At 44.8% G+C, this 26411-nt stretch overlaps 1 protein-coding gene across 1 annotated transcript in view; it reads right to left on the reverse strand.

Annotated features, from left to right (window-relative positions):
* Nucleotides 1–26411, reverse strand: part of nphp4 (nephronophthisis 4) — an 804312-nt gene that overhangs the window by 56997 nt on the left and 720904 nt on the right. The window contains exons 23-27 of the mRNA XM_034171910.1: nucleotides 24837–24920; nucleotides 14531–14696; nucleotides 11834–11910; nucleotides 11586–11671; nucleotides 8617–8788 (exon numbers count right to left, since the gene is read on the reverse strand). Coding sequence (XP_034027801.1) covers nucleotides 8617–8788; nucleotides 11586–11671; nucleotides 11834–11910; nucleotides 14531–14696; nucleotides 24837–24920 — 585 coding nt within the window. The remainder of the gene's footprint in view (nucleotides 1–8616; nucleotides 8789–11585; nucleotides 11672–11833; nucleotides 11911–14530; nucleotides 14697–24836; nucleotides 24921–26411) is intronic.

The raw sequence follows: 26411 nt of genomic DNA on the forward strand, positions 1-26411 counted from the left end.
AGGTAACAATTAATGTGTGATATTACACAACGAAACGTGTCTTAATTTTCACAGTCAATAAAACACCAGGTGACGTGTGGGCAGGCTCGAAGATAGAAGACGCCCGACGAGAGAGAAGCCGCGTCCCACACGGCCTCCACCACCAACGGCCTGAACAACACCGGAGCCGCCAAGTCCCGAGTCCCCAGGTGGCCTCTGTCTTCGGCTGTCGACCCTGGTACTGCTGGCAGAAAACAGAAAGATGATGTGTGAGTGTGAGTCCGCACACTCAGTAATTAACAGTCCAAACACAGTTGGGAGGAAGCACCTCCACCTCCAACCTAGGAACACACTAGCAGCTCCTGTAACCACTTATCTGGATGGAGTGAGAGGCGAAGACGTCGCTTCTCTCACTGACCGCCAACCCAGTTGAAAGGGCACCACAGGACAACGGCTGCAAACAGATCAGACGTAAGTCACAGTTTAAATTCAGCAGAGAAATTACCTTAGTACTGGTAGTCGATTTCTCGGCGGGGAGGTGGAGTTGCAGTCCGGCTTATATGGTGGTGTAGATGAGTGACAGCTGGAGTAATGAGTGACAGCTGTCACTTCCTCTGGGTCTGGCGCCCTCTCGTGCTTGGAGCCCGCACTCCAAGCAGGGCGCCCTCTGGTGGTAGTGGGCCAGCAGTACCTCCTCTTCAGCGGCCCACACAACATACCTGCTATTAAAGATGAGAACGGGGTACTTAAGACCAGTACTAGTAGTGACATAAACAGTCTTTTTGACATTTTATAAGAAACTTTATGAGTCAGAGGTAGTATATGATAAACAGAGGGGTGACAAATTATTTTCTAAATTTCATTTGCCAAGATTGACAGAAGATCAGCAGAAAGGTTTAGACAGTCCTATAACAGTGGAAGAGGCGAAAAAGGCCATATCCTTAATGAAAGTAGGAAAATCACCTGGATTAGATGGGTTTCCATCTGAATATTATAAAAAGCTAATGGATAGACTGGCTCCTGTTCTGAGGTTTACCAAGAGTCCTTTTCATTGGGAAAGATGCCTGACACATTTAATGAGGCTTTCATTTCACTTATTTACAAAAAGGATAAAGATCCTACAGATCCAGGTAGTTTTAGGCCAGTGAGTTTGATTAATGTGGATTGCAAAATACTGACTGTTATTGCTCTAAGAATGGAAAAAATACTGCCAAGCCTGATTCACTCGGATCAAGTTGGCTTTGTGAAGGGAAGAACTTCATCTGACAATGTCAGAAGGCTCTTACATCTTATGTGGGCGAGTAGAAATAACAGCACTCCAATAGTGGCTTTATCATTGGATGTTCATAAAGCCTTTGATAGAGTAGAATGGAGCTTTCTTAAATATACTCTAAGAGCATTTGGGTTTGGCGAGGGATTAATTAGATGGGTGAGTGTTATTTACTCCGACCCAAGGGCGGCAGTTTTAACAAATGGATTGGTATCACCATTCTTTAGATTAAGGAGAGGGACAAAGCAAGAGGATCCTCTCAGTCCCCTATTATTCATATTATTTTTAGAACCATTAGCGGCCGCAGTTAGAAATGATAAAAGCATCAGGGGAGTAATCCACGGCTCAGAAGAGCATAAAATGTTTCTGTATGCTGATGATATTTTGCTCTTTATAAGAGACCCTTCATCTTCAGTTCCAAAGGTTTTATGCATAATTGACAAATTTTCAGAGCTATCAGGCTATAAAATAAATTGGCAAAAGTCAGAAGCTATGCCGGTGTCAAAGGGATGTCTCCAACCTCTTCTTTCTCCATTCCAGTTTAGGTGGGTTCCAGTTGGAATGAAGTATCTGGGAATTAGGTTATGTTCAGAACTGACAAACATAATTTCAATAAATTTAGAGCCATTATTACAAAAATTGAAAATTAATTTAGATAAGTGGAAATTGCTGAATTTTACTTTGTGGGGTAAAATTAATACTATTAAAATGTTGGTTGCTCCTCAATTTAATTATATATCAATGATGATATCAATAACAATAGGTAACTTTTTTTTAAACAATATAATTTATTAATTAGGGATTTTCTTTGGAATGGTAAAAAAGCAAGAATTGGAATAGCAAAACTCACAGCTCTGAGGGAATGTGGAGGGCTGGCTCTTCCGGACCTGGAATTATATAATCTTGCATTTGAAATGAAAAATGATCTAATCATTGGAAAAATGAGCAACCGGAGGTAGTGGGGATTAAACTGGAAAAGGAAATTGTGGCCCCATTTAATATTATTCAATTGCTTTCCCACAAATCTACAAATTCAATACAACATAATCCAATCATACAACACTCACAGTGGGCATGGGCAAAGACACATAAAATATTACGAATCTGTCCATACAAACAGACCTATTCTTCGGTATGGAATAATCTGTTAGTGCGTATTGGAAAATCTCCCTTTTGTGGCGGAAATGGCTCGAACAAGGGGTGCACAAAATAGAACATCTATATAGAGAGCATAACTTTATGTCCTTTAACATGATAAGAGAAACATTTAATTTGGTTGATAAAGGGGACTTCTGGAAATATTTACAGATTAGGAGTAACGTGGGCTCAGTGTTTGGTTTAAATCAGATACAGAAAGAGAGTACATTACAGGATTGGTTGAATAGGCCAGGTACCCAACAAACGGCGTCAAAGTTTTCTAAGAAACTTTTGGGTAATCAATGTGCACATTGTAATGGCTTAAGATTGACCTGAGATGCCAGAAGCAAGTTTATCCATTACAAAGTGATACATCGATATTATTTTACACTGTCAAAGCTGTTCAAAATGGGACTACTTCTGTTGGGAAGGTGTCGTAGCACAGACCCACAACAGGGGGCGCAAAGGAACGGACAATGAATAAGCCAAAAAGTAACAATTTAATGTTGTGACAACACACAACTAAACACACAAGATCAGTAAAGTCAATTAGCACCAGGTGACGTGTGGGCAGGCTCGAAGATAGAAGACCCGCGACGAGAGATGAGCCGCGTCCCACACGGCTTCCACCACCAACGGTCTGAAGAACACCGGAGCCGCCAAGTCCCGAGTCCCCAGGTGGCCCCTGTCTTCGGCTGTGGACCCTGGTACTGCTGGCAGAAAACAAAAACAGTTCTGGATGTGTGAATTCGCACACTCAGTAATCCACAGTCTGCACTCAGTTAGGAGGGAGCACCTCCACCTCCAATCACACACTCGTGCAGCTCCTGTTTAAACCACTCATCTGGTTTGGGGTGTGAGGCGAAGCCGTCGCTGTCACACCAAACGCCAATCCCACAGATAAGGACGAACACCACAGGATAACGGCTGCAAAAGAAGTTCAGATTATCACTCAACGATATGAGTCAGCAGAGAAAATTACCTCTTCGGTAGTCGATTTCTCGGCGAGGAGGTGGAGTTGCAGTCCGGCCTTTATGGTGATGATGATGATGATGAATGAGTGACAGCTGGTGCTGAGGATGAGTGACAGCTGTCACTTCTTCTGGGTCTGGCGCCCTCTCGTGCTTGGAGCCCGCACTCCAATCAGGGCGCCCTCTGGTGGTGGTGGGCCAGCAGTACCTCCTCTTCAGCGGCCCACATAACAACTTCAAAGTAATGTTTGCTGGAAATGTGGCATAGATATAGGAACATACATGCACTGTCTTTGGGAATGTCCACTGGTCGTTCCATTTTGGACGGAGGTCATTAAAAAACTGGAAAAATGGACTGGGATAACTATCCCAGCAGTACCACAATTGTGCCTGTTGGGGGATAAGTCCTTCTTGTCCCCTTCATCTACGAAAGAACTATTCGGATTTTTGATGGCTGCATTTATAGTGGCCACCAGATCAATTCTACAGATTTGGAAGAGCCCAAATCGGCCTAAACTTGAGGACTGGATTTCACTGATGTCAGAGGCCGCGGCTTATGAGGCATTCATCTCCAAAGTACATAAGGTCCAGGATAAAACCAGCAAAATGTGGTTATATTTCATGTCATTTCTTAAAGAACCATTTAAGATGCCATTAATTATTTTACACATTACATTTCAATTTATTATTTTTTTCTTTTTTACTTTTTATTTGCTCTGCCTTTTTGGGTTGTTATAAGTGGATGCTTGTGTGAAAAAGGAAAATTAATAAAAACTTGAATGACAAAAAAACAAAACAATAGAACTTCTATAATTTCGCAGTGTTCTATGAGAAATTATATAACAGCTGAGAGGATCCTTGTCATTTCATCCGTGCTTTGCATGTCACGTGACATGGATTATTCGTCCCATTTGTGTTGCACTACATTTAGAGTGCAATTTGGTTCCATTTAGAGTGCAAATTTGGTTCCATACGTTTGGTACCATTGCACTCTGCGCGCGCGCACGCATGCACACACACACACACACACACACACACACACACACACACACACACCACCACCACCACCACCACACCCCCTGTGGTGGGCACAGTTCCGCTAATCCGCTAACAATTATCAAAGCTAACTTTTTGTTAGCGGATTTGCTTTTCAGCTAACTTCAAAAACCATCAGCGGACCAATTAGCTTCCAATAAATTTAGTTCAGATAACTTTTAAACTGCTAACATTTTTTTAAAATAGTAACAGTGAAAAACATTTATAAACCCTGTTGGCTCCTGTCTGCTATGTATTTTGCAGCAGTGAGGCAGCTAAGGCCTGGTTCACATGACAGGATTTTAAAATTATCTTTAGGTTTCCAAAACCTGAGAGACCACACACGTGAAGATAAAAAAATCATAGATCTGACAGTTTTGGTCGTACAGTGTGTGGTGTTCAGCCACACGGTAAGGACAACAATACAACACACAAACAGATTTCACACACGAACATTCCCAGATCAGACAGGAAATCTCGCAAAATCTCTCGAGACTAAATGTGAGTAAACAAACGGAGATACTTTGTGGACTACTTAAAACAGAGGGAAAAAAATGATACAAAAGAAAAAGAAAGGCATTCTTTAAAGGAGTGGAGACAGCACGACCACCGGACTTTCTGATAAGTCAGAACAGCTGTTTTGATTTTATTTTCCACTCCATACGTCCGTCACCTCGCTTTTTGATTGGCTGCATATCACATTCAGCAGGCTGCATGCTCGTTTTGGTCGGGGGACACAACACACGCTGCGATATTGGGCCAAAAAAATCCAACATGTTGAATATCCCCAATTTGCGATTGGAGTGCTCCTGATGTCCTTCCGAGCAGTTCAGAGTGCTCTTAACACACCACATACGGCAGGAATATCTGATAAGATTATCTTTAGCGTCATCACGATTGTTGGGGGCGTCCTTAAGATTGTCGGAAGGGGAAGATCGGGCCCAATATTGGCCTAATTATCTTGCCGTGTGAACCAGGCCTAAGGGGAGCTGAGCTTGATTGTACCCCAGCAGAAGGGGCCTGACTACCAGGCTGCCACAAAAAAAGTCATTACCCTTTACAGCATGCAGCGGTCCATCCGTGAGGCCGAAGTCCTCAAAAGGAAAGCAGGTTTGACTTATGGTTTTGATTTAGAAACCAAATTAATCTGGATAGTTTAATTAATGTCAACTCTGTCATTTGTACAAAGTGAAAATATAACACATATCTTTTAATTTTAAAATAATGCACTAATTCTGAAGTTTTGAACATATTAACACACACACAGATGCCAAACTGAATTATGTGTAAACTGAGCATGCGATCACCGATTGGTTGATTCATTTAACCAACACAAAACATAACAAATAAATGTGTATTTGTAAAATATGTAATTTTTTTTCCATTTGTTAAAAAAAGGCATTTGCAAAACTGAAAATTCTGTGTGTTAAGTAGTAATTCAGCCAGGCAGCAACAAGCATGTGACATAACCAGGCGTCATTCACACTGCCATTCAGTATATGGCAATGTTCTATGCATTTTGACCCATCTACTGGATGGTATATTACATACTGGCATATTATGTAACTATGCTTTTTACTTTTTTACTATTTTACTATGCTTTGCAATCTTTTAATTCATTTTATTTTGTTTTCTGAATTGTTTTGTGTGAAGCGCCTTGAGGCGACTCTGTTGTAATTTGGCATGATATAAAGTGAATAAATTGAATTGAAATTGAGGCTCAGTTTACCAGTAATGCAGTTTGGCATCTGTGTGTTAACATGTTAAAAACATCAGAATTCATGAATTATTTTAAAGTTAAACAATATGTGTTATATTTTCACTTTGTACAAATGACAGACTTGACATTAATGTAGTTAAACTATCCAGATTAATTTGGTTTATAAATCAAAACCATAAGTCAAACCTGCTTTCCTTTTCAAGAGGTCTGCCTCATGGCTGGACCACTGTATACTGTCAAGGTAAATCATGCTTCACTACAGCAGTGGGCAGGGCGCACAATAAAGATGCGCTGACTCAATGGCTGTTTTGGGTTTATGATCGCCTTAGATTCTATCAGAAGTGTTGGCGGTGTTTAAACTCAAAATTGGCTTGTCAGTGGCTGAGAGTGTACCAGAAACAATACTGAAAGTTATCGGTTAGCTGTAGCTTCTGAGAAATTTTTTGTTGGTTTATCAAGCATTATAAAAGATAACTTTTTAGTTACCTGATTAGCAGTTATTGAAGCTAACTTTTTGGTTAGCTGTGCCCACCACTGCACACACCTACATGCACGCACGCACACACTCACACTCACACACACACACACACACACACACACACACACACACACACACACCACACACACACACACAGCGCGCAAGCACACACAAAACCACTCCACTGCGTTGTAAGCCATCTGGAGGCTGTTAGCAGGAAGCACAGTCTTTTTTTTTGGTAGTACACACTCGCACAAGCACTGTCCCGGTTGTGTGAGAGCGCGGGCACCGCACGCACGCGGGACAATAACACAAGCAGGACTATGATTTGACTGAGCTAACTGACGGTGCTAGTTCTTGGAACACACACACACGCACACAAAATCCACTCCGCTGTAAGCCGTCTGGATGCATGAAGAGCTGTCAGATGATGACAAGGATATATTTTAGCCATTACATAAAACAAATAAACGTTTTTCCATTCTTTCAATGGAACAACTATTTAATTTGGTGAAAGCTGATCACACACATTCTGCCTGCTTCTTCACTCTAGACTCCAGCTCCGCCCCCAGATGGGCGGGGCATTCCCCTCAATGCGGCTCAATAAAGTTATGTGTTTATGGTTGAAGATTTTGAGCTTTATCTGCGGTGAGTGCTTGTGTTGTATTAAACGGTATGTATAAAAGTAAAACTGTTCTGTGTAGCGTGATAAGCAGGACAGTATGCATCATGGCATACACTGATGAAGAAAAAACTCCCTCTGGCATTTTTTTCTTTTTCTTTATTTTTCTTTTTTTTTACAGGAAGAAAACAGGTGTGTGATAACACATGAACTAAGTGACCACATGGTGCCACACCAAAGCCACATAGCCTCAAAGCCCAAACACAACCTCAAGGCCACACTGCTACCAACCTAATAACCACCTATTTTTTTTACAGGAAGAAACCTCAAGGAGCCCAGATTCAGTTGGGTGATCATCTGCTTTGGCCCTACCAACAATAACAAAAAAACAAAACAAAGCACAACAAAGAACTATCAATCAAGCAGACAGAAATGTTGCAGCTAAGCAACCATAAACATATACAGCTCATTGATTGCAGGGACAGACGGCTCAAAAAACTTCCAAACAGTGAAGAGCAGTCTCGAAAAATGGCCTACAATTGGTGAATCAATTATCAAAGCCAAATCAGCGACAGAAGGAACATTTTTTTGTCCATGCGATGCTTCTAGAAGCCCTCAGCACACTGGATTTTGACAATTCTCACATCTAACTGTCCTGGTGTGATCTCAGAGGATCTAATGGGTGGCTGATGGATGAGCCCAAGTGTTCAAAACATTCACCATAGCATGGAAAGTGCCAGCAATTGTGTGATGTGTTTGTTGCTATTTGTGATGTTTGTGGTGGGTAGTGGTGAGTGATACACTATCTATTGATCGATATATAGACAGATGGATATACAATCTTCTCAACCTATAAAATGTTAGCCACTGATCCAATTAAACTCAAACTCAGAATCTGTACATCTCATTAAAACCTTCAACATGTACTAATTTGATATGTTTCTGAGAAGGGCTGCGGCATCCATCTGTTGAGTTGCCACAGCATGATCCAATTATTAATTAATTAGCTTGTGTCAAATTGTGACCCGACAAGACCTGGCATGACTGCGTTGCAGAAAATAATGGGGAACCTCATAAAATGGAATAAAACGACATGACAAGATCCATTAGTCACTCAATCTCCATTTGCTCATTCTTGGTAATGACTTTAATTTTCACCTGAGGTTATTACAACAGAAACTGTTAATGTTCCTTTGTTTCCTCCTGCTAAGAGAACAATTAGCTTGAAATAAGTTTTGGGTAGGCACTATGAGAACTATTAATAATGGATAAAAGTTATTGCCTTTTAGCAAAAACCCTAAAAATGAAAGCAAATCATGAGACTGCAGGGGGCAAAGGAAAGACAATGTCACTGAGTAGAAATAAGGTCACACAGCGGAAAAACACTCAAAAGAAAAGTGTTACCTCAATCTCCTGAGGATGCGACGAGAAACATTTGACCTTGCGAATGGCCTGCTTCCCCCTCAGCAGCAGTGACTGACAGCCCCGCTGGCCAGTCACACAGCTCACGTCCACCCGCTCCAAGAAATGCACGTAAATCTGCCAAATCTGTGAGGGCGCCGCCATCCACTGATCACTACAGAGGAAGTCATCATCAGGAACAATGAGGCAGAGCAGCAGGTCATCTGTCAGAGGTGAGGAGCACTGATCTACAGCTGTGCTAATCAGCTTCTCACAGACAGGAAGGCTTTCAGTGGGAGGAAAGAGACTCACCAACTGAACATGCCTTCCAGAGAGAACATAGAGAGGGCCGACTCCCCCAAAATGACGTAATCTGGACGCCATTTTGATTGTGTGTAACTGGGACAGCTTGGCTGCTGTGGTGGAGTGATGTTTTGTAAACAAAACTTCTCTTGAGTGTACTACAAGCTACTGTAATGCACTATTTAACTTTAGAACACAAGGAACTACAATTACAAACATTTATTTAAACAGCTGTTATGATTGTGGAGTGTATAGAGTGGAAAATAAGGCACTGTAAGTATATTATAACCTAGGCAGCCTGATCTCAACACAATGATCTTACTTGATGATGAATAGATCAGCTGAACATACCAGGTATAATTTACCTGAGACTTCACATGTCACATGGTGACATATATAGCTAACTATACAGTCTGTGGCCCTGGCAAACCTAGCTGAGTCAGCATTGGTGCATTTTAAAGGGATAGGCCTAGATAGGGCCAGATAGGCCTACTGATAGAAAACTGATGGAAAACCACCGACAGCTGTCTGAATGCCATCTCAAAGCCGTCCTGTGAAACCAAAACGAAGGTGGTTTTGTCTCGCTCCAGTAGCGAATCCATTGTGACGCGCGAAGCCTCCGTTCAGCTTTCCATGACAAAATCTCTTGTTAAAAGTGAAATCTGCCGGAAAATGGTTGATGTCCACCTCTTGTGATAACCAGAGAAATGGCACACGATGGTCACGGATCCAGACAGCCATCCGTTTAGAAATGAAATGGTCGTTCAGCCTGTCGATGGCAGCTTCGGAGCGCAGCACACCCCACAGCCGCTGGGGGCCATCCTTAAAGTGACAGTAACACTCCTTATTCTCTACCAAGCCCGTAACATTTTCATCGAAAGCCAGATAAATTTTTCTAATGGTTTCCAGCTGCCAGTCTCTAACAGTTTCTGAAAAAATTCTGATGGAAAAAAAGCCCAAATCATTCCGCCATTTCCTGGCAATGAAACAATGACGATAAATTTTTCTAATGGTTTCCACCTGCCAGTCTCTAACAGTTTCTGAAAAAATTCTGATGGAAAAAAAGCCCAAATCATTCCGCCATTTCCTGGCAATGAAACAACGACGAGGGGGCTGGACCACTCCTCACTCAAAGCCTGCTCACAGGCGAATGACGCAACTGACAGGCGTGGAAAAACTCACGCATGTGCACGAGGGTTCAAGCTTGTCTGACGCAATCACACGTGATTCAAATCCATATGGTTTTTGAAAAAAATAATAAGGTCGGATACTTTTCTAATAGACCTCGTATATGGCCATTTATACCTAAATCCATAATGTTTCTCATAACCGGGCTTGTCTGCCTTTCATGAACAGTACTGAATAGCACTGATTAGTAGTCAATACTAAACAAGCACATGGCTCACCTCGTTTTGTCCTTTGGAAAGGAGTAGAATGCCACTTCCTTGTTTGTTTTAATGTACTTGGTGCAATTGACAGCCGAATACTCAGTTCACTTAGATCTTGATGTTATTCTGATGTTGCTGATATGATAGTTATGATCCAAGGTCAAGAAACATGCACATAAACTGAAACTTTTGTCTCTAATATGACTCTAGAGTGACACAAAGACTGCCATTGTGCGTCTATAGCAACACCCAGTTACACACATTCAAAATGGCAGCCGGCGCTCAGCCAATTACAATGCAGCATATAGGAAGTCGGCCCTCTCTATGTTCTCTCTGATGCCTTCTAAGGCATAAACAGAACCAGAAGTCAATATTGAAGATGCTGAAAAGTATTTTTTATCACATCAGTTTTATAATAAAAAAAAGACCAGGGGTCTCATGTACAAAGGCTGTGTACGCACAAAAATGTGGTGTATGTCCTTCTCCATGCTAATGATCAGATGTATCAAAGTGCAATGACCGCGGAAATGTGTGGTGCACCACGCCAAAATCATGGCTGGTGTACGAACGTTTCTACAGCTATTGTTCCACTACCAACACATAGAGGTGATGCTGGGAAACCGTTAATAGTGTGAAAACAAGAAGTCATCAGAGTGATGTGCACACCAGAGACACATGAATAATTAACACATCCACATGTTTGCAGTTATATTGGTGGACATAAAAGCATGCGCAATGTGCCGCATAAAATGGCATTAACAATGGTTGCATTAGCATTGCTAGAGGACCTTGCAAATGGTGCAATCCAACGTGAGCATGTATTCAGGGAATGCCAGGGTTTACTTGCAAATGACAATAATTGGCTCATAAGCCAATGTCAATTACCGAGGTTACTGTTACTGGAGTTGCGAGCAGAACTGCGGTCGGCCCTACAGCGCAATACGGCGAGCAGCCAGGGGTTGTCTGAGCCCACACAAGTGCTGACCACGCTGGGTTTCCTGGCAACAGAAGGGTTCTAGCGGGAGCTGGCCGACCGGTCAGAACTCAGGAGTGTGCCAGTCAACCTTTAGAGAAGCCGAGCCAGCTGTGTGGAACGCAATAACGTATATGTCATCCAGGTACAACACATTCCAACGTTAAAGCGCAATTTGCAGTGAGAGCCGGTTTCACTAATGTAATTGGAGCTATTGACTCTACACACATTGCTATAAAGGCACCATCACGTTGAATTTGTCTTTGTTAATAGGAAACAATTTCATTCTTTCAGTGTAAAATACATACGTGAAAAGCATGACAAAGAATATTTTTATGTGTGGACTGGGGATCCCTGGAACCTTCAAATACACATCCTGAGGCTCCCCTGGCACCTAGACAGCAATAAACAGAGAAGAAAAGAGGAAAAGGCAGAGAGATAATATTCACCACTTGAAAAGCGTGCAGCACTGTGTCAGGGCCTTTTTTTAAACATCACAACAGCTGTTAATTCACACAAAGAGAGTCTGAAGTGTTCAGTCAAGTCATTCTCTCACCAGCCTCTCTGTGTGGCAGATGACGTTTTGGTCACTGCAGCGAACAGAAATGGGAGCCGTGCTGGTCAGAACGCCAACTGCTTCACCGAAGTTGAGACAAAGAGAGAGAAGGATTAGGTTGACCAAGATCCTGTTCCTGACAAGGAGTCAGCCTGCAGGAACTGTTTTTGTCAAACACAGAGTAGTTACTGTACATTTGTGTACATTCTAGCTTGCTGTCATCATCCATTTTAGTCATGTCTATAATGTTTGGATGGTGACATTTTTATATATACGTATATTTTTTTTATTTTGCCTCCACACCACCGCAAGATGCACTTGTCCTGCAGACATTCAGCTTTAAATCAAGGTGTTTTACAAAGAATAAGTTCTGTTAACTATTTTGTAATGACAGCCATTTTGATACACAGCATCTCCATTTTCAGAGACCAGAACAGATCCATGAACAGGCATGCACATAACTGATACACATGGTGCTTGTGCGTGCTAAAAATAAATGATGCACAGCAGAAAACACAAGGGAAACACTTCATAGGATGAAAGCAATGACAGATTGTAGGAAAACTGTTTCCCTCTGTGTGCTGTCTGCTGTGCAGCAGTGATTTTTATATAACAGCTGAGTGGATCCTTGTCATTTGATTGCACCTTTGTATGTCACATGACATGGATTAATTGATCCCATTTGTGTTTATTTAGAGTGCGGCTTGGTTCCATTTAGAGTGCAAATGTTGTGTGGGCCGCTGAAGAGGAGGTACTGCTGGCCCACCACCACCAGAGGGCGCCCTGCTTGGAGTGCGGGCTCCAAGCACGAGAGGGCGCCAGACCCAGAAGAAGTGACAGCTGTCACTCATCCTCTGCACCAGCTGTCACTCGTTATCATCACTACCATAAAAGCCGGACTGCAACTCCACCTCCCCGCCGAGAAATCGACTACCAGTACCAAGGTACACTTCTCTGCTGTGATTATTGCGAATAATAATCTGATCTGTTTTGCAGCTGTTTTTCCTGTTGGTATTCCTTATCTGGGATTTTTGGCGTTTGGTGTGACTGCGACGGCTTCGCCTCACACCCCAAAACCGATAAGTGGTTGACCAGGAGCTGCACGAGTGTGTGTGATTTGGAGGTGGAGGTGCTCCCTCCCAACTGTGTTTGGACTGTTAATTACTGAGTGTGCGGACTCACACTCATACATCATCTTTCTGTTTTCTGCCAGCAGTACCAGGGTCGACAGCCGAAGACAGAGGCCACCTGGGGACTCGGGACTTGGCGGCTCCGGTGTTCTTCAGACCGTTGGTGGTGGAGGCCGTGTGGGACGCGGCTTCTCTCTCGTCGGGCGTCTTCTATCTTCGAGCCTGCCCACACGTCACCTGGTGTTTATGACTGTGAGAATTACGACACATTTCGTGTGTATTATCACAACATTAAATTGTTACCTTTTGGCTTACTCATTGTCCGTTCATTTGCGCCCCCCTGTTGTGGGTCCGTGCTACGGACACCTTCACAACAGCAAATTTGGTTCCAAATGTCTTGGTACCATTGCACTCTGCACACACATGTGCATGCGCGCCCACATGCACGCCTCGTTGAATGGTATGTTCCAGCTTTCACCTCATGAAATATTTCACCACTGAACTCATAAACATTCATATTTGTATATTAGCACACACAAGCATGATGAGTACCAGTTAAGTGCACCCCTGTCTATGAACATTTCCAAATCACTGAATATAGCCGAGACTTCATTTATATCAGTCATTAAAACAATACCAATAGTGTGGTAACTGTCTGGAGTATGGAGTTCTCAAATACTGAGTGACCGTGCTAGGAGGTGATTCATGAGGAAAGCCACCAAGAACTAAACAACCATATGCAGTCCAGTGTTCACGATGACAGACAGTGACAAGACAACCCAGTAAGTGAAAATGAGAGTGATCGTGCAAGATGAATAGTGAGGGAAGCCACCAAGACACTCATGTCAACTCTGACATGAGTGTTATAGGCTTCTGTGGTTGTGACTGCATAAACTGTGTATGCTACAAATTCCATCTGTTGCATCTTCAGTCATACAGTTTCACAGTGGAGTGGCACTTTTTCAAACAAAACGCACATACAAAGATTAAATCGAGGCTTGAGTCTCCCATGTGCCTTCTGGCAAACTGTAGCTGAAATTTCAGCTTCATCTGATTCCATTGTGGTGGTGTATGGAGACAAAATTACATAAACTGCATGGCTGTACAAACACTTATGGACCAGACTGTTTTCTCTTTCCTGAGCCTCTATAACATTGTACTTTTTTGGCGAGAGAAAGTGTATGGATTTTAAATATATATGTAGGGTTTTTTTTTTTATTGTTTTAAAATTGATATTTCAGCAGAAACACATAAAGAAGAAGACACAATACATCATTCATTCCTACTCAGAGTATTTATATGTGTGTACAAATAATGTAGAAATTAATGCTCAGAGTGGAAATTAAGTCGTGCTCTTTGTTTGAACCAACAAAAGTTAGAAAGCCTGAAACCAATAAATAGAAAAATGCAGTGTAAATCCCACAGGGAAAAGTATCTCATAGAGAGAAATAGAGCTGAAGTTCCCTTATTATACTTCGGAACACAAATACTTCAATCTCTTTCTGCACCCGTCTGTGCAGTCTGCACCCAGAGGAGGGAATGTGGGGAACACAGTGATGGAGGAAACCTTTGTTACTTGCGGGGTCGTGCCAGGGTGACAGCCGGATGGCCTTTTTGAGAAAACAGAGCTCCGGGTGGTAAAGTCGAAAAGTCTGGTCAACAACATGAGGTGTTGGTTCCACGTTCACCTGGCAGATGGCTAACGGCTTGCCATCATCTGTTTTGAAGGTAACCTGTGGAGACAGGGTCAAAGGTAAAGCAGCATCAGAGAAATGCCCATTTCCAGTTCAATGGTTCACTCTATTGTTAGTAAGAGAAACAGCATCAGGTTGGGTGTCACACTGGTCAAAATGTCTTTTTAGGGCTCTATCTTGACGTTCTGCATCACACAGTCCAAAAGCACAGTACTAGAGCAATAGAGGCAGATCCAGTGTACTAGAGGCGTATCCAAGTCCACATTCCTATTTATAGGGTGCATAAGCTAAGTCCAACACAGGACACAAAAGGGAAGGATTTATATGGTTCATTAATTAGGAGCTTCTTTTGTGCATGAAATAAACCAATCAGGGTGTCATTCTGCCATCCCATTTAAGTGGTAGAATGTGCTGGGTTCCTGGGTTAATGCTATTAGGCCTATTCCACAGACCACCATTCCTTCCCAGTGACAGCCTCATCGGCACCGGTTTTTTGAAATCGGAGTGAAATTTATGAACTACTCAAAAATTTCATCCTAATTTGCCAAATCAGCATCATTACATGGTCACTTCTGGGTGTTCGTAGCCAGCTTCAACCATGTTCAAACATCTTTACACGGGGTATTCCGAGTGAGTAAAGATTAATACTTGTTTGATTGTATTCCAATGGGGTCAAAATCTGAAGCCAAAAACAGCGTTTGTTGCAGTTCTGGTTAAAAATGCAGCCATGTTCAAATTTACTTTTGTTTTTGAGCAGGTTGCCAGGTATGCACTTTATAAGTCACCCAGTTGCCAGGTCAGCAACTTCATAAGGAGGCAAGCCAAGTAAGCCATTTCATCCCGTTTTTGTGCTTTTTCTGGATCGTGCCTTCCATAAAGAAGACTCGGCTCAGCAGCATATACTGCCTGTCACTCAAAGGGACCATGTCCCTAACTGCATCACTTCATGACTTAAAAAGTCTAAACCCACACACACACCACACCCCACCCACCTACAGTTGTCCGAGTGGCTTCAGTTTTGACAGCCAGAGGTTGGGGCTCGTATATTATCCTTTCAGATCTGCTCTTTAACTTCCAAACCACTGCTGGTGCTCTTTCTGTAAATGGTCAAAGATAAGTGTTGACAGGTTGTGTGTTTGGCTAAAGCTTGTGCTGATAAGCTGATCATCTGTCACTCATTTGTTTCTAATATCAGTGAGTATGAATTTGGCTGGAAGAAATGATGCTGGGCAGAATGTGACATAACTGACAGCTGGACCCTTTTGGGAAATGTATCAAAAGGCAAAACAAAACAGCTGGAGGAATTCTATTCCAGCTGTACCCTGCCTGTGTGACTCAGGCAGCGGTTTTTTTAATTATTATTATCCATAACAGTTTATCCTGAACTCACACAAACAGTTCCAGTCTATCTGTATAGTGACAATTTAACAATTAGTTTGATTCTACTTTCAAAACAACTGAGAACGCAGGATGCTTTTTACTGATACAAGCCTTCATCAGCCTGCAAAAAACAAACAAACAAACAAACAAAAAACATCTTAACCCATTTTTTTCTGATATGCTTCATCAATTTTAGTGTCAGTCGGTTCCAAACCTGTTTTGTGTGAGTGGCAGTGATACTTTAGCTCAAGGCCCTTCACACATAACACAATTGAAGCTGACTGGCACATGAAGGAGGAATTGCATGCCACTCGTGAAAAATCAGAGCCGCCTCAATGCCTCGTACAGCTGTCACCAAAAGCATTCGCAAACACCAGGGGCCGAAAGACAACCCCCATCTCGGCACGTGTCGGCCAAATTCCAGGTGCCACACACGAACATCCAACACCTCTCGCTGGGCATTTAGAAAAGGCGGGGCTATTCGCGCTCACTGGCATGAGTAGAGAGCAGATGACCACATTCGAGCTGTCTGTGAAAATTGTCTAAGTGCAACATAAGTGTGGCATTACCAAGCACAACATGGGTGTGACTGTGCCCCCCACACACACACACAAATGGCTTGTGGATTGTATTGCTCCCCCAACACACACATACACACACACCATGAATCCAACATTGTCAGGTGTGGATGAAGGTCCCGGAGTCTGGTTGCTGTCCAGCACAGTGTGGTGCTGGAACAGCTGACCACTGTGTACTGCAACTCAGCTGGTGAACACGCAATGCACATGTATTTGCGGTGCTTCATGCCCTCGTGACATGCTGACAATTACGTACAAACACGATCACATGAGGACCGACCAGCGTTCTGAGCACGCGGCATGGTGTGAAATTAATGAGCCGGTCGGGCAGGCTGATGTCACTTCCACCACGTAAATTGTAGTTTACATGACAGACAGGAAGAGTAAAAATGAAATAAAACAAGTAAGAGTAAAGGCATGAACTCAACTCATTCATGTATGATTGCTTTGCTCATACGCTTTGCTGTGGACATAAAGCGTCTGTCAGCTGACCGCTGCAACAGGGCACCACAACACTGGTGAATATCGTGCCATGCAGAAAATCACCGCGAGGCACGTGTCTGCAGGATTTTCCGACATTATAATAATTAAAACACTTATCACATTGGCAGCGCGGTCAGCAGCGGATCACTGCGCGCTGGGCATGCCATTCCGGCTGATGTGTTCATGACACAGGAGCTGGCTCTTCATGAGACGAGAGCCCGGCTGATGTCTTCATGAGACAAGTGCATCAGGTAATTCATGTAAAACATAAAAGTAATCCAAGTCATTTCAGTACTTCCTGGTTTACGTCTAGGCGGAGCCTAAGTCCGCTATTTATAACAGGAATTAAGTATTATTAAATTGTGGTGTTTTAAAAAAAAATTTCTCCATTGCTGTGTGCGCGACTTTCCACGTGCTTGCACTGTGTTTGTGCACGTGAACATGAGCATGCATGAAACCCCCTGGCGCCCGACCAGGCTTGTCCGGGTGGCGACGGTAAAAATCGGCCAGGAGGGCCGGGTCCAGGATGAAGCTCCTCTTCACCCAGGAGCATTCTTCGGGTCCATACCCCTGCCAGTCCACCAAATACTGGAAACCCCGGCCCATTCGACGGACATCCAGGAGCCGGCGCACTGTCCAAGCCGGCTCCCCGTCGATGATACGGGCAGGAGGCAGCGCCGGACCGGGTGTACAGAGGGGTGAGGTGTGATGTGGTTTCAGTCTCGACACATGGAATACCGGATGGATCCGCAGTGAGGCCGGGAGTTGGAGCCTCACTGCGGCGGGACTGAGGACCTTGAGGATCTTGTAGGGCCCAATGTACCGGTCCTTAAGTTTGGGGAATCAACCTGGAGGGGGATGTCCCTTGTGGATAGCCACACCTCCTGCCCGGGCCGATATGCGGGGGCCGGGGACCGTCGACGGTCTGCATGGGTCTTTGCCCTCATCCGGGCCCTCAACAAGGCCGAACGGGCCGTGCGCCACACCCGACGGCATCTCCACAGGTGGGTCTGGACCGAGGGCACACCGACCTCTCCCTCCACCACAGGAAACAAAGGGGGCTGGTACCCCAGACACACCTCGAACGGGGAGAGGCCGGTGGCAGAGGACACTTGGCTGTTATGCGCATACTCGATCCAGGCCAGGTGTTCACTCCAAGCCTCTCTGGGGGTTGAGCCTTGACAAACAGGAGCTGTCCAAATCCTTCATGCGCATGCTGAACAGGAGGAGGGGCTGATGCTGGAAATGTGTGCTGACTGCCGACGGTGCCAAAGCGGGCACTCGGACAGCTCTGCTTTTGGGGCTTGTCAGTTTTAGCAGGACGCAGATTTGATCCACCCTGGACCCCTTTGACCCGGTTGACAGAATTTTTGCTCAGAGCAGCAGTGCTGACACTGACAACAAATCCACACTTACTGTAGACAGATGCACTATTGTAGAATACTAGCAAATACGTATTTCATCACTCCTGCACCGTGCGGCGAGACAGCTTCAGGGTATTGTACTCAACGCCAACAACAGGATTAGGAATGATGATACTGTATCTTGTGTTAAAAACGCAGGTATGAGTCAATAACATAAGCCTCCCTTCCAGCTCACGGAGTGAGAGCAAACAATTCAATTTGTGTGGATTTGTGAGGAACGGAAGTCATTTCAGTGGCAGCACACTGAGGCTGCAGAGCGTGTTACATCATATAGAGATCCAGAGCCAATTTTTTTTATCTAAAGTTAATCAGAACATGCACAATTACATTGTTTCTCCCTCTCCTAAATGTCTAACATGGTAGAAAAGGGTTAATAAGTGTTTTAAATGGTTAGATAACTCCAGAGTAATGCTTCATACTCATGGTTCAGTTAAAGGAGCTTATCCAGACGTGTCAAACTGTCCTCCAATCAAAGATAATTTAACTCCCAGGCTTGACATTTTCCAGTTGGAGAAGATAAACAATGTGTAGCAAGATAAAAGTGATTTTCAGCATATAATTTTGCTTGATAATCTTGTCTGGCTAGTGTAACTTTTTAAATAGATGGCACATCAAAGCGATCTTTGTGTCTGAGCTGTGACTGCGTGGGATAGAGTAGTAAGGAGGTGGGAGGAGGTGGGAGGAGGCGACACACTAACACTCCACAGAGTGCTTTCTGACAGCGTACACTAGATGTTCAGTTGAGGCATGGAGCAGAAGATTAAAGTGACTGAAGTCTACTTAAAAGGGCTACATTAAACACTCAGTTTGCATACAGCAGGCGGGTGTTGTGAAAGTGTAGTGACACGGACCCACAACAGGGGGCGCAAATGAACGGACAATAGAAGAAGTTAAATTTGAACACTTTACTGTTGTGAATGCCACAACTACACACAGCAGATTATAGAATGAATACAAAGTCAATTGATAAAGGTGTCGTGTGGGCAGGCTCGACGATAGGAGACGTCCGTCTGGAGAAGAACCGGAAACCACACGATTTCCTCCGCCACCGAACCAGGAGGATACTGGAGCCGCCAGGTCCCGAGTCCCCCAGGTGGCCACCGTCTCCGCGTGTCGGATCTGGTACTGCTGGCAAAGAGCAAAAACAGTCAAGTGTGGGTGTGTGTACACCCCGTAACAAGGATGGTGGTTATTCCACCTCCACCTCTAATCACACGCTCGTGCAGCTCCTGTCTAATTACTTATCTGGCGGAAAGCAGAGCGAAGCAGTCGCAGCCTACGCCGGTCCTTCGGGAAGACAGCTGCAACAATGTATCTACTGAAATCAACGTAGGAATACTCAGGCTGAGAGTGTTACCTCCTTAGAAGAACGATATATCGGCGAAGTGGTGGAGGTGTCGTCCTGCTTTTATTTGGGATGAGGCGCAGATGATTGGTGACAGCTGTCATAGCCGATGAGTGACAGCTGTCAACCCGGCTGCTCTTGGGAGGTGGCAGCGCCCTCTCGTGCCTGAAGCCCGCACTTCAAAACAGGGCGCCCTCTGGTGGTGGGCCAGCAGTACCTCCTCTTCTGGCGGCCCACACAACAGGACCCCCCCCTCAACGGACGCCTCCTGGCGCCCGACCAGGCTTGTCCGGGTGGCGACGGTAAAAATCGGCCAGGAGGGCCGGGTCCAGGATGAAGCTCCTCTTCACCCAGGAGCGTTCTTCGGGTCCATACCCCTCCCAGTCCACCAAATACTGGAAACCCCGGCCCATTCGACGGACATCCAGGAGCCGGCGCACTGTCCAAGCCGGCTCCCCGTCGATGATACGGGCAGGAGGCAGCGCCGGACCGGGTGTACAGAGGGGTGAGGTGTGATGTGGTTTCAGTCTCGACACATGGAATACCGGATGGATCCGCAGTGAGGCCGGGAGTTGGAGCCTCACTGCGGCGGGACTGAGGACCTTGAGGATCTTGTAGGGCCCAATGTACCGGTCCTTAAGTTTGGGGAATCAACCTGGAGGGGGATGTCCCTTGTGGATAGCCACACCTCCTGCCCGGGCCGATATGCGGGGGCCGGGGACCGTCAACGGTCTGCATGGGTCTTTGCCCTCGTCCGGGCCCTCAACAAGGCCGAACGGGCGGTGCGCCACACCCGACGGCATCTCCACAGGTGGGTCTGGACCGAGGGCACACCGACCTCTCCCTCCACCACAGGAAACAAAGGGGGCTGGTACCCCAGACACACCTCGAACGGGGAGAGGCCGGTGGCAGAGGACACTTGGCTGTTATGCGCATACTCGATCCAGGCCAGGTGTTCACTCCAAGCCGTTGGGTGTGCGGATGTGGTACAGCGCAGGGCCTGCTCCAGCTCTTGGTTAGCCCGTTCTGCCTGTCCGTTGGTCTGTGGGTGATACCCAGATGAGAGACTCACGGTGGCCCCCAGCTCCCGGCAGAAATTTCTCCAAACCTGCGAGGAAAACTGGGGACCACGATCTGAGACGATGTCTGTTGGTATCCCATGCAGACGTACGACATGGTGGACCAGGAGATCCGCTGTCTCCTGGGCCGACGGGAGCTTTGGGAGGGCCACGAAGTGGGCCGCCTTGGAGAACCGGTCCACTATCGTGAGGATGGTGGTGTGCCCCTGGGACGGCGGGAGGCCCGTGATGAAATCCAGACTAATGTGGGACCAGGGGCAATGAGGCACAGGAAGTGGCTGAAGGAGTCCCTGCGCCTTTTGGTGGTCCGCCTTGCCCCTGGCGCAGGTGGTGCAGGCCTGGATGTATGCCCGGACTTCAGCCTCCAGGGACGCCGACCAGAAGCACTGCTGGACCACTGCCACGGTCCTATGCACCCCTGGGTGGCAGGAGAGCTTGGACCCGTGACAGAAGTCCAGGACAGCAGCCCTGGCCTCTGGTGGGATGTACAGTCTGTTCTTTGGCCTTGTTCCGGGGTCCGGGCTCCGTGCCAGGGCCTCCCGGATGGTCTTCTCCACGTCCCAGGTAAGGGTGGCCACGATAGTGGACTCCGGTACGATGGGTTCCGGTGGATCCGACAGCTCGGTTTTGACTTCATTTTCATGCACCCGGGACAAGGCATCCGACCTCTGGTTCTTGGTCCCGGGGCGGTAGGTGATCCGGAAGTCAAAACGGCCGAAGAACAGTGACCAGCGGGCGTGCCTGGGGTTCAGCCGCCTGGCGGTCCTGATATACTCTAGGTTCCGGTGGTCAGTAAAAACCGTGAATGGCACTGACGCTCCCTCCAACAGATGTCTCCACTCCTCAACAGCCTCTTTCACCGCTAGGAGTTCTCGATTGCCCACGTCATAGTTCCGTTCTGCTGGGGTCAACCTGCGGGAGAAATAGGCACACGGGTGAAGGACCTTATTGGTCTCTCCGCTCTGGGATAGCACGGCTCCTATCCCTGAGTCAGAGGCGTCCACTTCAACCACAAACTGGCGACTGGGATCGGGTTGCACCAGAACTGGTGCAGTCGAAAACCGGCGTTTCAACTCCCTAAACGTGGCTTCGCACCGATCCGACCAGGTGAAGGGGACTTTTGTGGAGGTCAGGGCTGTCAGGGGGCTAACTACCTGACTATACCCCTTGATGAACCTCCTGTAAAAATTTGCGAAGCCGAGGAACTGTTGCAGCTTCCTACGGCTCGTAGGTTGGGGCCAGTCTCTCACCACCGTGACCTTGGCCGGATCCGGGGCGACGGAGTTGGAGGAGATTATGAACCCCAGGAAGGACAAAGAGGTGCGGTGAAACTCACACTTCTCGCCCTTCACAAACAGCCGGTTCTCCAACAACGATGGGGTTATCTCTCTTTATGACTATCAAGCTGCATGGACTCTTCAGTCACTACTTCACATTCAATTTACAAACGTTATGTTCAGATGGGGCCATGTTCATATACAGTGGATTGCAAAAGTATTCAGCCCCTAGGTATTTCACACATTTTAATTTGTTTATGGCATTTCAAATACAAAAAGTAAATCAGGCTTCTCAATATAAAAATTTCTAAAATTATCTTCCTTAAACTCAAACTGAAAGTAAATCTCTACAACCTGATATAAATTCATTAAAAATATAAAAGCCAAGATGATGGATTGCATAAGTAATGGGCCCCTTTGGTATAATACCTGTAAATAATCAGTTTTATTGCCAGTTTTCTTCAGACAAGTCAGATGATGGATACATGAACATTTCCAAGTCACAGAATGTGTCTTGGACTTTATTTACATCAATTATGAAGACATACAAACAGTATGGCACTCTATGGTAAATCTGTGTGGAGTAGACAGTTCTCAAAAACTGAGTGACCGTGCAAGAAGGAGAAGAGTGAGGAAAGCCACCAAGACACCCAGACAACCCAGAAAAAGTTAATAGGCTTCTGTGGCTGTGATTGGAGAAATTGTGCACAGTGCAAGTTTTGGATTTTGTATCCCAAGTTATACAGCTTCATGATGAAGTGGAGCAGAGGAGGATTTTTTGGATTGTTTGCATTTCTTCGTAACTGATGTAAATAAAGTTCAAGACATATTCAGTGACTTGGAAATGTTCATGTATCCATCTCCTGACTTGTCTGAAGAAAACTGGTAATTAAACTGATTATTTACAGGTATTATACCAAAAGGGCTGATTACTTATGCAACCCATCATCTTGGTTTTATATTTTTAATTAATTTATATCAAGTTGTACAGATGTGTTTTCAGTTTGAGTCTAAGGAAGATCATTTTAGAATTTTTTATATTGAGAAGCCTAATTTACTTTATGTATTTGAAACGCCATAAACAAATTAAAATGTGTGAAATACCAAGGGGCTGAATACTTTTGCAAGCCACTGTAGGTCACCCAGCCTCCTCATACCAGACATAAACACTGGAAGCAAAAACGTACCCTGTTGACATAGGTAACGTGTATAAAACATTGTCCAGTGGGTGTGACCCACAGAGAAACAGTGGTCCATATGTCACACACTGTATTTATAGTTATTCACCGTAAAATCCATGTTTAAACTGTAAAACAACAAGTCTCAGTTACATTCCTTTGTCATAACAGTTTGACAATGAAATGTTAGGAATCATTGCCAGTTTTTATGTATACATCGGCAGATGTGTCAGTATCATAAATTTGTCACTCCCCAATAAAGGCATCAGTATCGGCCCCCAAAAATCCACATCGGTTGGGTTCTACAAATGAGCAAGGGATAAATGGCTCAGGGACAGTAAAATTCATTCCAAGCAGTCAGAGATAGTGTCATCAGTGTGAATAAGTGGAGTGACAGGGTGATGAGCGTCCAGCTGGTCTGTGATGAGATGGTGTGTGTCGTGTGTGTGAATGACCTTCAAGCTTGCTGTCAAGAGGAAGAAAAGGAGGCATTAGCTCAAACAGATAAAGAGCTTAGGGTGACACAAGGGAGAGAAAAGGTGATTAATCATGCACGTCTAAGTGGGCACATGAGTGGGAGCAGAGAGTTGATTGAGAGGCTACATGAAGAACAGGAGAGAGAAAAGAGGAAGGGGTAGAAGCAGGAGGCTTGGCCATGACATTTGATCTTGCACCTGTTCACACCATATTTCAAAAGAATACAAATCAGGTTGTGACCTACAGCAGCAGAATACAAGGCCAAACAGACTTTATAATGTATATAAGATCACGTAAGTAAGGAATTGCAAGGTAACAAAACTTGTATGAGAAGCAATAAATTCTACTCTCAAGATGGACTGAAAAAATGTGGGTGGGGAAGGTGAAAGAACAGCACTTTTCTCACTGTTATTATCTTATATAATGTACCTTGAGCATCTTATCAGTAGCTCTGGACCTCCGTGCATTGTGCATTTTGTGTGTGTGTGTGTGTGTGTGTGTGTGTGTGTGTGTGTGTGTGTGTGTGTGTGTGTGTGTGTGTGTGTGTGTGTGTGTGTGTGTGTGTGTGTGTGTGTGTGTGTGTGTGTGTGTGTGTGAAAGAAGGAAAGTGAAGCATCACTCTAAGCTGCCTAGAGCTTCTGACGAACATAAAAATGCCTTAGAAATGTAGTCCATGGGCGACAATATCGTCGCCCATGGACTACATTTGTCGCTACAAAGAACAAGACTGTAAACTACCAAATCATTTTTTGTTTTGTTTTTTGTTAATGACAATGCATTGTCTGAAGGACTAAATAAAAGGTAAAAAAGTGTTTTAGGCATACTGCTTTGAACCTTTCCAGCTGATTTTCCCTGAGATACGGATACCGAGTGCTCTTCTAGTTCTGACTTGTAGACAAAACCAAACCACTGAGAACCAGAACAGTACAGAAGAAAAAATAGAAATGGCACTCTGTACCTTCACAGATTTGGCAACAATAAGATTGGAGGGATTCTTCTTAGCCACATGACAACTTCTGCCTGCAGGAAGGAAGCTTTGTCCCTGTGAGGTTGTAAGAAAACAAATTATTACCAAAATTGGCTATCAGTAAAGAATTAAAAAAATGTTAATGAAACAAACAGAAAAAATTACATAACCAGAGGGCCAAAATCCCAGTTACAAGGAGATAAGAAAACAGACTATTTGCATAATATTAGTGAAGTGTCACGCAGTGGCGTGAAGTTCACTCATGGTACAGGGTGTCCTAAACAGGAAGTGCCAAAATTCAAGTCCACAGTAAAACAGGAAATGTTCAAATGTCAAACAATTCCTGAATTGACAGACAAGATCCCATGGAATCTTGCAGGAACTCAATGGCAAGCTCACACCCAAACAGGAAGTGCCAAATTCTCAGTCACAGTGATACAGGAAATGTTGAACACTTCCTGGCATGGGTGGAGCTAGTGTGGAGGCCGGAGTTTGACTGGACTCCCCTGAAATCTGATTGGACACAGATGATTGACATGTCACGGCACCACATGTCTGGTTGAAAGACCTGCATTTTCAAATCAGTGAGTCACATTGACTGCTAGGTTCCTCCTGTCCAGTAGTTTGTGCTGTGTGTTGAAAGCAACATGCTTAGGTAATGATCAGTGTGTAATATCAATATTTTTTTTTAATCTATTTTCTATCCCATCATATGTTTTCATTTTGTTTATGTAAATCTGTGCATTGATTAATTGAGTTCCATTCAATTCCCATTTTAAATTGAAGCATTCATGTGCAAACCCTCTAACTGCATTTTCTTTTTTTTAATGGAGAAAAAAAAAAGCAAATATACTGTTGTGGGCTGGGGTGTTTGGCTGGCTTGGTTTTTGTTTTCTGTTTCTCCCACCAGGTGGTATGCATTCAGGACTGAGTGGCTGAGCATCAGGACCTCACCCTGAACACCTGAGGCTTGTTATCACGTGCAGGTCATCAGGACTCACAGCTGTGGTGTATTTTGTCTTAATCAGAGATTGCTGCATTTAAACCTTGAATGCACAGTGTGTGATTGCCAGAGACTCGACCTTGTGAGCAGACGTGTGAGATCGACGTCAGGAGAACAATCTCACCATCACGGACGCAGAGACCACTCCAGGTTTGACGCCACAGTCTGTGAAGGAGGATTGGGTGAGGTCTCACGCTCTTCAGCACACTTCCTGAGGTAATTCGGTTTCTGGTGACTTTTATGAAGTAATGACAGTGGATTTGGTGTCCCTCACACCTTGTGTTAGTTAGCTGTCACGTTATGCTAATTGTCTAATCAGCTTCTGCTGCAGTGGAGATTTGAACTGAGTTGTTCCGTGCCTGCAGGGTAAGAAGCTGATGTATAGATTTAAGCCAGGAAGTGTTTGCTGATTGCGTGCACCTTTGAGTTGTGTCTCTCTGTGTGGAGTTGGACTCACCTCATGTTTTCTTTCTTCACAGACTTGGTTTGTCGCGGCCACCTGGGGGGTGTCGGCGGGGTCCCTGGGTCCGAACTGCTGTGGCTCCGGACCGTTTGCGCTGTTG

This window comes from Thalassophryne amazonica, chromosome 6 (genome assembly GCF_902500255.1).
Source record: "Thalassophryne amazonica chromosome 6, fThaAma1.1, whole genome shotgun sequence".
In the NCBI taxonomy this organism is placed as follows: domain Eukaryota; kingdom Metazoa; phylum Chordata; class Actinopteri; order Batrachoidiformes; family Batrachoididae; genus Thalassophryne; species Thalassophryne amazonica.